Source organism: Nematolebias whitei, chromosome 18 (assembly GCF_014905685.2).
Source record: "Nematolebias whitei isolate Nwh7 chromosome 18, NemWhi1, whole genome shotgun sequence".
In the NCBI taxonomy this organism is placed as follows: domain Eukaryota; kingdom Metazoa; phylum Chordata; class Actinopteri; order Cyprinodontiformes; family Rivulidae; genus Nematolebias; species Nematolebias whitei.
The window spans coordinates 31,894,752-31,906,115 of NC_056515.1; the positions used below are offsets into that span (position 1 = coordinate 31,894,752).

The 11,364-nt window shown below is 38.0% G+C and overlaps 1 protein-coding gene across 1 annotated transcript in view; it reads right to left on the minus strand.

Moving 5' to 3' along the window:
• Nucleotides 1-365: 365 nt before the first annotated feature.
• The window catches only part of LOC119424683 (calcium/calmodulin-dependent protein kinase kinase 2), a 19,684-nt gene continuing 8,685 nt past the window's right edge, over nt 366-11,364 (minus strand). The window contains exons 5-17 of the mRNA XM_037692172.1: nt 9,830-9,883; nt 7,616-7,667; nt 7,369-7,502; nt 7,074-7,110; nt 6,900-6,921; nt 6,688-6,776; nt 4,824-5,023; nt 4,598-4,651; nt 4,426-4,499; nt 4,231-4,318; nt 3,953-4,084; nt 2,105-2,208; nt 366-616 (exon numbers count right to left, since the gene is read on the minus strand). Coding sequence (XP_037548100.1) covers nt 544-616; nt 2,105-2,208; nt 3,953-4,084; nt 4,231-4,318; nt 4,426-4,499; nt 4,598-4,651; nt 4,824-5,023; nt 6,688-6,776; nt 6,900-6,921; nt 7,074-7,110; nt 7,369-7,502; nt 7,616-7,667; nt 9,830-9,883 — 1,113 coding nt within the window. The 3' untranslated portion in view covers nt 366-543. The remainder of the gene's footprint in view (nt 617-2,104; nt 2,209-3,952; nt 4,085-4,230; nt 4,319-4,425; nt 4,500-4,597; nt 4,652-4,823; nt 5,024-6,687; nt 6,777-6,899; nt 6,922-7,073; nt 7,111-7,368; nt 7,503-7,615; nt 7,668-9,829; nt 9,884-11,364) is intronic.

Here is an 11,364-nt window from a genome sequence, read left to right on the forward strand (position 1 = left end):
AACAGGGCTCTGCTACCTTCAGGAAAGCTGAAGAAGATCATCGTCATGAAACGTCCTCAACCAAAAAGGACCACGCCGGCGAAAACAAACCTCTTAAACCTTCTCTCGTGTCTTCGCCCTGTGTGCACCTGAAGGTCTTAAGTATAAAACAGGGGGTAAAACGAGAGGCTAACCCAGGCTTATACCTGAAACTGTACAGTTGAAGCCTGAGACGAGGCATGCTTGGACTATAAACGCATGCACGACAGGAAGAAAAGCGGTCAAATTTAAAGGGTTGGGGCTCACACGCGACAGTCACAAAGTTCACAACCCCAAACTGAGTTGTACAAGAGGACGAAAAAAGTTTAAAGTTAAGAAATTGTTGCCAAAGTGCCTCAGGTTATAAACGTCTCTCTTCTTTTTTGTGTCCTTTACGTCCATCTTCCAAGATTATGTCCATAGTTGTAGGCTGACGGTTTTAAAGTGAGTAAAAGTGAATAAAGGGGTGTTGTGCTGTGCAGTTACAGGTAGGAAGATTTCAGTGTGCGTATTAAAGCGTCCGCATCAGGAAAGAGCCTCGTCCTCTCCGACGTAGGGCAGGTCCATGCTTCTCACGCCATCACTGCTCTCCTGCTTCCTAAATAACGCCAACAGAGACACAGTATTAGTTAAAGCAATGCTGTGGGTCAAGCCTAAAAACACAAGAAGAGATAAAATAACGTGCTATAGGATGTATTAGGGAAATCTAAGCTTCCATTTAACAGGTATCAAGCAGGTAGAGCACATAAAAGTACAAATCCAGATTTCAGAAAACTTAGAAAGTTTGGTTTAATGGAAAAAGAACACCCCAAATGCTTAATCGGTTAGCTTGTGATGGACGCAGAAACAAAGACGCAGGAACAAACTTAACATCTTTTTTTTATTTATCTAGCTATTACATTCACAAAACACCCACAACGGTAGGGGACAAAAAGCAAATAAAAACAGTAAAGTTTATAAAATGTACATGTAAAGATGTTCTGGAAGACAAAAACAGAATTTATTGCTGACAGATGAAGGTTCAAGAGATTTGAGATGTGGCTCAAAAAATAAATTGACTACATTTGTCAGCATCTACGATGCAGAACAATGTGAATGGATTTACATAAACATAAAATATAAAGAACTCACAATGATTCATGGACTCGTGAAGGCGATCAACATTGAACATTACCAGAAATAGCCAAAACACTCCTAAAAATCTTGAACTGGAGAAAAACTGCTGCTTATAAAATGCTACAAACGGTACAGTTTAACAGTATAATCAGGAAAAAGTACCGCACTTTTCGTTGTATAAGTTGCACCTTTTTGCATAAATTAGAATGCCCTGCAACTTATACAGTGAAGCGGCTTATTTACATTTTTTCCCCATATTTATAACCCAATTCTTGGCTGAGATTTGATGATTTCATTCATTCTGACATGGAAAATATTGAACACTACCATTTTCAGCCGCTAGAGGGCGCTCAAGTGAAACGACAAGCGAAGTGTCTCATTAAAAGGTAAAAGTGGATATTAATGAGACACTTGGCTTGCCATACAAGCCACCTTCATCTCGCCCCAGAACTCCTGGAGCAAACAACAAATCAGCTGCATTTTACAGCGCCACTCAGGCGAAATGCAGCTGATTTGGCCATTTAAGTGCATTTATTAAGGAAAAGTTCAACTGAGACACCTTTACTATGTCGAGCAAACAAATAATTGTTTTTAGGTGGTTATTTTGGTAAATTTTGAAGAAATGCACAGAGAGTCCTCCCTCTACGCGCTCCCGTAGCTGCGAATCGGCTTTTGAAATGCAGATGATTTGACCGTCAAAGCGCATTTGTTAAGGAAAAGTTAGACTGAGACACTTTTACTATAATGTCGAGCAAACAAATAATTGTTTTTAAGTGTTAATCTTGTTAAATTCTTGTCCATAAAGACAGAAGATAAGTGTCAGTCCAGTAACAGTTCATTAAACGAACACTGGCTGAGCGCACAGATACAGTCTGAGTAAAAGGCTCTAGCTGCTAGCACCTCTACATAATATGCTGCTGAAAACACACTGCTCACAGACGGACTGTTAATGTCTGTATGTAGTACTCACGTGAGTGTTTGCCCCGGGGCACACAAACTGCTGCGGTCCTCTTTCCGACCCCAATCAAAAGGATTCCCAAAAGAGCGCTTCCTCAACATAGTTCTTACCAGAATCTGGAACAAAACAACCGTTTGGACAGTAAGACACAAGTTCAAAGATTATACTAAAACTTCCTTCTTTAAAAATGATACAATCTTAACTTTGGTAACTAATAATTAATGCAGAGAAGCCAGAATAAAAAATAAAAAAGATTATATTTTCATCTTTCATCCAGCTTACATTAGCCACAAATCCATCTTTGATGTGCACATGAACCATCTACACAAAATGCTAATTTGCTGAATGAAACATTTGTAGATTTTAACTGCAGCTGTGTGACTGAGTAATGCTGCGTCTGCTTTTTGACTTAAATCCAGTCCAAGCCGTTTTACTGATACAATGTTGTACTGATACTACTACTACTGATACATTCTACTATGGTATTTCAGCTACTATAGCTGATTTATGCTAATTTAAGTTTTTCAGCTGATTCCATATTTTGTGCACTCATTTAAAACAAAATTTCAGCCCAATTCAGAAAAACGTGCAATTGCCACTTCCTTCTTGTAATTTCAGCTTCTTTCTGCTTTTTCAGCTACTTTTCAGCTGTTTTTTTTCAATCGTTTCAGATTTTTTCAAATAATTTCCACTTTTTTATGCTCATTTCTGATACTTTCAGCCTAATTAAGCAAACGTGTTTTTTCTGCTTTCTTATGCTAATTTAAGCTTGTTCTACCTTTTTAGCTACATTTTAAAGCATTTTTAGCTAACTTAAGCTGTTTTCAGATAAATTCAAGTTTTTCTTGGTATCGCAATTTCTGCTACTTTCAGCCTAATTAACTTAGTTATGCTAATTTTACCTTGTTATGCTCCTTTCAACTAGTTTCAGAGTTTTCTGCTATTTCAGCTACAGTTTTGCTGTTTTGTGCTAAATTTAGGTTTTTTTTCCAGCTGATTCCACATTTTTTTAGCTACTGGCAGTAATTTCAGCTCTTTCCACTTCCTTCTCGTAGGTTGCTAATTTTAGTTGTTGTTGTTTTTTAAGCTAATTTCCTAATTTTGTGCTCATTTCTGCTTATTTTAACCTAATCCAGCAATTATTATTCCACTTGGATTTCTTTAAGGTGTTTCAAACTTTTGATAATGTCAATAGAAAAATCTAATCAAACATGTTCTTGTTTTTAGTACTTCACCCTGTTTTATGGCACCCTGATTTATTGTTTTGTACACTACTCTTATTTTAACTGTATTTTTACTGTAGTTTATCGTTGTCATTGTCTACTGTTATTGTCTGTATGTTCTGTTTGGAACAGGTCTCTCTTGTAAATAAGTCCCCGTGGATCAATGAGGCTAGCCTGTATAAATAAAGATTGAATGAATGAACTGATCACAACATTTGACATAAATTAGTTTAATAAAATACAACAAGTCAAAAGGACACACTGAAAATTTAAGGGCAAGGAATTTGATTTATAAACAAAATAAAAATACTTTAGATTGGATTCTTTGAAATATATCAGTGGTTCCCAACTCTGATCCCTGAGGAACACCACCCTGCATGTTTTAGCTATTTCCCTGCTTCAACACACCTGATTCAGTGATTTAATTACTTCAAGTTCTGCCGAAGCCTGTTAATCACCAAATCATTCAAATCAGGTGTGTCAAAGCAGGGAAACAGCTAAAACATGCAGGATGGTGTTCCTCAAGGAGCAAGGTTGGAACCACTGCTTTATACAATAATAATAATAATATTGTCTGTATATAGTACTTGTGTGAGTAAATTGTTTATGTTTATGTGGCAGGAAAATAAAAACTCACCACTGTAGCTAAACTTGGGATATGTTTGACAGAATTCTCCACTTCTTCTTCAGTCACTTCAATCAGCATGGAGCAGTTGTCATCCTCAAGAGGAAGAGGCTCAGCACCTTGCTTCGTCACCCATGAATGTGCCTGGACACAAAGTGACAGAAACTAATGCAAAGCTCCTTCAAAAGTATTTAAGTGAACTATTAATGAACCAACTGGCTTGTTATGAAATATTTATTTAAAAATGTGTTTTTTTACATTTTAAATAGCTGCAGGGTTCAAGTGTTTACCTTTAACTGTGGCACTGGTAGTCTTGTCTCTGGGTTCTTATCCAACATTTTCAACAACAAATCTTTGAGATCATCTGATATGTCAGCACTGTCGACCAAAAAAAAAAAATCAGTTAATTAAACTGGGTTAATTAAGTTAATACATAAATAAAACAGCCTCTCTGACTTTATCTATAATCAAGCTGCAAAACGTACTGTTCAGGTATCACCACAGGGTGCGTTTTAATTTTTTGATGAAGATTGAGAATACGCTCGTCCATGAATGGACACTGTGAAGACAAGAAATCATTTGACTCTCACACTGATGTTTAGGAGAGACTTTAAAAAAAAACTAGCGTGTTTCTTTCTGCTGAATGCACACACTCACCACGCCAAAGACGAAGCAATAAAGAGTCACCCCCATGGCCCAAACATCCAGAGCCTTTGAGGAAAATAAATATTTGCAAATAATAATTAAAACTATTCCTGTTGTCTGTGACACTTTATAGCAGAACACCAAAAAATATAAGAAATATGGGCATTAATATGAAGAAAATAACTGCATTACTGAAAATCATCTCCAGATGGCACTAGTTAGCTTAATGTTGCTTCACCTTCCCAGAGAAATTCTTTCTGGTCTCAGAAAGTGTTTCAGGAGCGAGGAAAGCAGGCGTTCCCACTGTGCTGGTCAGCAGAGCGTCAGCCCCCTCAAACTGGTTACTGACTCCAAAGTCTGCGATCTTGATGTGCCCGTCTTCTCCCACCAACAAGTTAGAGGGTTTGACGTCTCGGTGGATGATCCTCTGGTAATGTACTGTTAAAAACAACAAGGTCACTTTCATTCTCTATGCCCAGCCTATAATGTGAAAGTAAGAAAATGTGAAGTGTTTTGTGGTCAGCAGCAGTGTGAATCTACATACAACAGAAAAAAAAAACAGCTCATTCTCCTCCTTTGAATACAATGACCTCTATAAAAAGTTCTGACTTTTTTTATGTCTTTGATGCAGAGCCCTTCCCCTCCTTTCCTTTGGTACTAGTCGCCTAGACAACACTTGAGCAGAGCCACTCATCCTGTGCAGAAACGCATTAAGAGTCGACGAGATGATGTGAAATGATCCTTGTGGGAGGCTGGAGTCAAGAACAGCTCCGATAATGGACTCGTAGACAAAAGCAGGGCAGGTTTAAAGAACAAGGGCAGATCTCGATAACGCAGTGAGAGCTTATAATTGTTTATTGAATCGCACAGTTTAAATTTAGACACGCGTCAATAAAACTACAACACAGTTACATGATAGTTTTGGGACAAACTTGTTCCTATTTAAGTAGGTAACGTTAAAGTAAAAAGCTGTGTTGAAACCTGCACAGTGACAGCAGATCTAGATGGGTAATAATCTGAATGCAAACAGATGTAAAGTAACAGTGGGGTTGTTCAGACCTGCCATTCTTTTCAGATAGAGCTACACTCAGGTCTGAACCGCCTCAATGCTCAAAGACCACATTTCTTAAACTGTCTGGACTACTTTTATTCACATGTGTTTGTTGGTCTGAAAACAATCAGTCCAGAGGCAAGCTGGAGGACAGACGTGGGCAAAGTACAGGCTGAGGGCCAAAAGTGGCCGTTGGACAATCTACATCTGGTCCCCAAAACTCAACTGAAAAGAAAACAACTTTTTCAAATGTTGATGAAACCATTTATGAACGCAACTTGAAGTTTAAATTAAACATCTTGGATCAATACATCACAACCTTTAGAATAAGGCTATTTGTTCAGTCATGTTTCTAGAACTACACTGAAAGACTCCAAAACTCAAATATATAACTTTTTTTATCCCATATTTAGGACAATAAATTGTCACAAGAGCCATTTTACAGAAAGTAAGTCTTACATTTCTAGAGTATATTTGGGGGACATATTTTTTATTGAGCATGCTAATAACACACACACACATACACACACATACATACACACATATATGTGTGTGTGTATATATTTATATATATTTAGAATTTGTGTCTTAATAAAATTTTATTTTGCAATTCTCTAAGCGGTCCTTCTATTGCTTTAAATATATTGATTTGGCCCTTTGGAAAAAAAGAATTGTTGCTCCGACTGAATTGAAGCAGCAGAGTCTTCTCAAGGTAAGAGAAAAAAGTGTGATTAGCTGCAGGTTCATTAAACATTTAACTTAATAATCAGTGATCTTTGGGATTTGTTTAGCTTTTTTTATGACCTATTTATCAAAATCCTTCTCCATTAAAGTCTGTTTTGTCACATTTTATTAATCAAATTGGATTACAGAACGATGTGTGGGTGAATTTCTCTTTGGTTTAATGTTTATTCTTATTATTTTTAGACATAGTTGAACCCACTGTGGTCACTATGAGCTATAATGTGTTATGTCACATCAGAGGACAACAGGCCACTGATTGGACTAGTAAGAAACAGTAGGAAAAATAAGACGAGGTTTCAAGACTCACAATATTCAATTCCTCTGAGAAGATCCCGGAAGTAAAAACGTGCTTGGTCCTCACTGAATGGCTTATCTGTTGGCACCTCCATCACTGCCCTGAATACACATGAGGGAGAATTACCAGACACAAACACACACACAGAAAATTAGCAATCATAACTAATGAGATTGAGCCCATTCCAGGATTGCATCCATTTTCATGAAAGCAGCTTAACTTACCCTTGTTTCACCAGCTCGAACACTGCAACAGAAAACACAGACGAAAACAAAGATGAAAACTTTTCCATTTGTGAATACCAAATACAGAATAAATTTTAAACGAGCTTGACATGTGTTTTCTTTACATAAGACTCTTTGTATAATGTGAAGGCTGACCGCCTGGCAGAAACATACCCATGTACAGATGGTCCTCGCTGGGGTCATCCAAAACCTGGCGCCAAAACACAAAGGGATGAAACACAAACACAGACACTCCAATACACAACAAATCATCATTTGTTTGTGGTCAAATTAAATTCACATGCAATCTAGTTTCCATCTTAATCCATCCTCCCTTCTGCTGTGGATGGAAGAGGCCAAAACTTAACCCAAGAGTCTGCACTTTTAATTTATAAAACGCTCCATTAACTGAATTAAAAGACATGTTTTATGATCATAAATCAAAACAGGTATTTGTTTTCCTACCCACCTCTACAAGTTTGACTACATTAGGATGATCCAATTTTTTAAGAATGGCAATTTCTTGATAAACTCGCTCCAGTGGCCCTTTAGGTTGAGCGGGGCCCTCAGGAAGAGCTTTGGCTCCACGAGGAGGCGGTCTCCCTGACGGAGGAGAAAGAAAGAAATGGTGATTAGTGAGGGACAGGAGGAAGCTCAGAAAAGGGACTACAGATAGTTTAGATTATATCTGTGAAAACCATCTGGCCATGACTTACGTGGGAAACCTGCCTGCCTCATCAGCCTCTTCTTGGATAAAACCTTCATCGCCTGCGTGAGAAATAGATTTTGACAGGAGGGGGGAAAAATGTATAAAAAGGAGAGTCCAGAGGAAAAACAAACAGTGACAAACAGAAAATAAGAGTACAATACTTTTTTCTGTTAAAAAAAAAAAAAAAGAAGAAGAATTTGAAGATTTTGTTTAATGTCATTAAAGCAAGTTAAAAACCTGAAGGAACAAAATGACACATTCAGTCCCTCACTACTTCACGGTTCGACTTTCGCGGACTCACTGTATCGTGGTTTGTTAATGCACAGTACAAAATATTGTTAAAATAAAATAAAATTGTACAGGACACGTGATTGCCAACTTTAATATTACTCACATGATGGGGACAGTACTGGATACAGCACAGTTAAAAGTTATCAAAAAAAATAAAATACCGTACTTCGGACAGGCACCGCAATTTTGTAGTTTTCTGTCAGTAAGCCTACACTGTATCCCCACTCATAACGACCACATTTCCCAGAAGTCAATAGGACCTCGCCCAGAAGCCCCATTTCCTTCTGTTGAAAAACTAGAGGGAAAATTTTCAGCTGACTGGAAAAAGTTTGGTGCTTATTACAGTGACTTCGGCACCTAGTGGATGCAGAGAGCTGCACAAAACCCACTGAACCGGACCAGAACCAGAGCAGAACCAGACTTCCAGACCCATCGGTGAATCTTGAGAGCTGGTAGCCCGCCCACTTGGACCTCTAAGCGGGGACGTGCGCCGATGGAGCGGCGGTCCACCCAGAGCCCACCGACACCCTCCTTCACGTCTTTCAACCAGTTGACGAAGATCTCCGAGCGGGGACGTGCTGGTAAGTAAAAATTAGAAGCTACTGTATATATAAGTATGTTGTTAAAATTAGTAGGTTTAAGAGTTTAGAAAATTGATTGTGGGCTTTGTTGCTGCAGGGAATGTCTGCAGAAACTGAACCGAGTCGGACCAGAACGAGAGCCGCTTCTGTTCTGCAGGGCCTGGTAAGTAAAACTTAGTAGCTACATATACAGTACGTAGAGTATGTTGTTAAAACGCTGTAGGTTTAAGAGTTTAGAACATTGCAAGAATGCAGGAAGGGTTTCTAAAGCCTTAAAATATATATAAATACTAAAATAAATATAACATCGCTACTTCGCGATTTTTCATTTATTTTTTTTATTTTTTTTTGGGGGGGGGGTGTCAGGAACCTAATATCCACGATAAATGAGGGACTACTGTACATAGCAGAAGTATGGAGTTTTAAAAATGGTTTTATAAGAATACATAACTTATTAACCATGTATCAGTGTGTTAAACAAAGTCATTAAATTGATCATATTATTGATTAATGCAAGGTTTTCTTTTAGATGCCACATCAAAAACCAAATATAATACAACTAATATGACGTGTAAAGTTAAAATTCTCTGGCTGCAGGTACATGAACCGCATATAATTATGAATTGAGAAAATAGATGACACACACACATTTAGAGCCTTTTCAAGCTTATTTAGTTGTTTAAAAACGTTTATAGTGCACGCACCTGTATGTACAGTATATACATACACCATTACAACACTGTATTGTGTATGTACACACACACACACACACATCATTCAACCTTTATTAATAAATTATTCAAATTTAGACAACACAGAAAATGCATTGTAAATGTGTGTTGGGGTTATGTTGGAAATCAAACCACCAATCTTCTGATCACTTCACTGCCGAGCAGCATTGTCCCCCGTTATTTCCTACTTATTATTACTGAAGCTGACAACTGTCGAGTTCTTAAGAGAGAACACATTGTGAAGGCTTGAACAGATTTTTAATAATCTGGCTCAATGTGCTCAGTTATCATGACAATTGTATAATGACTAAAATATGACATGTGGGTTTTGTCACTTGGAACAACTATTAAAATAATCCCCAACTGATTTTAAGTAGCTGCCACACAAATTTCTGCAATAATTATAAACTGCAGGCAGAAAAGCTTGAGTATTTTACACAGTTATCAGGGGAGAGTCACTTTTACATGAGTTTTTGGATGTAATCAACCAGTAAATGGGACAAGAAAGTGTTGATTAATGTAAGATTAGACTGTGGGCGTAGGGTCTATGATAAATGACAGGAAATGAAAAGCAAGCAACACAAACAAAAGTGTTAGGGTGTGCATAAAAAAACTTACATAGTATGTGTTGTCATCCTCATTGTAAGCTAGCTTGACTACACCATAAGAGCCCTATAAAAAGATAATGAAACCAATGACCAAAAGTAGAAATGAGGGGGAAAAACACACATTAATGTGGAAAACAAACATTAATAATACAGAGAAACACACTTTTAGCACACAGGAAGTGAGTGGGCTGGCAGTGTACTCTGAAAGAGTACCAGCTGGTTCAAAGAGAGAACAGAGAAATTCAAATAATCTCTCATCTCTTTCATTTTTTGATTTCAGGCTAATTAACTGGATCTGGTTTGAGCTATCGAGCTCCCCTTCCCACACAGGAAATTCAGAACAGAAAGTAGGCCCAATTAGAGGCCAGTGCAGACAAATTCATACACACACAAAAACCAACAGAGAGATAGTGGGAGAGAAAGTGGGAGAGAGAGAGAGAGAGAGGAGGATCTGTTCCTGCTGGGGGAGCAGATTGCAGCGTGGAGAGGCAGCAGATAGCTCATCCCTCATCCAAGAGATGATCTGATAACAGGAGCCTCTCCAACCGTCCTAAAAGGTTTTAATTGTCTCCACTGGGCTCAAAACTCCACACATAAACATGTTTGTACTGAAAGCAGGGGTGGGGGTTGTAATCTGACTTTTGATGCATATCAGTTCAGACACGAATGATTCTGTACCAATTTAAAAGGTCAAAAAAATTATTATTATTTAATTTTAATGACATCACTGCAAAAGGCGAAACTCTGAAGTGTGGAGGTGCAGAGTGTGAACAGTTTATGGCGAGCACACAGCAGAGACATCCGAGAGGAAGTGACATCTGCATTCAGTCAGAAGTCAGTGTTTAAAAGTATTTTAGTTTCTTTGAAATTAAAAGGGAACATTATGTTCACAAGCGTCACACTATATGCCAGTTGTGTAGTCCTGTTCACCTCTTGTTCAACTAGTTCCCAAAATCTTGTATGAATGAAAATGGCTGTTTTACTCTGGTGTGGAGAAAAATATCTTGTTTCTCTTAGGTTTGAGAGAGTCGACACTCTGATTTTGTTTGAAGTGTGTTTATGGACGCATCAAGGTGCAACAATAATCATTTTATAACCACACTTGTAATTGAATCATGAGGTGCCCCATGATTCCCACCCCCTACCTAAAAGTCAGACTCATTCTAGTTGAAAAGTAAGTCTCCAACATGTGAACACACACACGTTTGTCTTTCTACCTGTAAGAGAATTTGCATTGACGTCCATTCATTTTTCATTAATTTCTATAACCTAACCCTGACCCTTACCCTAAACCTAACCATTACCAGTACATACCTAACCCTAAACCTAACCGTTACCAGTACATACCTAATCCTAAACCTAACCATTAGCAGCACATACCTAACCCTAAACTTAACCATTACCAGTACATACCTAACCCTAAACCTAACCATTACCAGTACATACCTTACACTAAACCTACCCATGACCAGTACATACCTTACCCTAAACTTAACCATTACCAGTACATACCTAATCCTAAACCTAACCATTACCAGTACATAC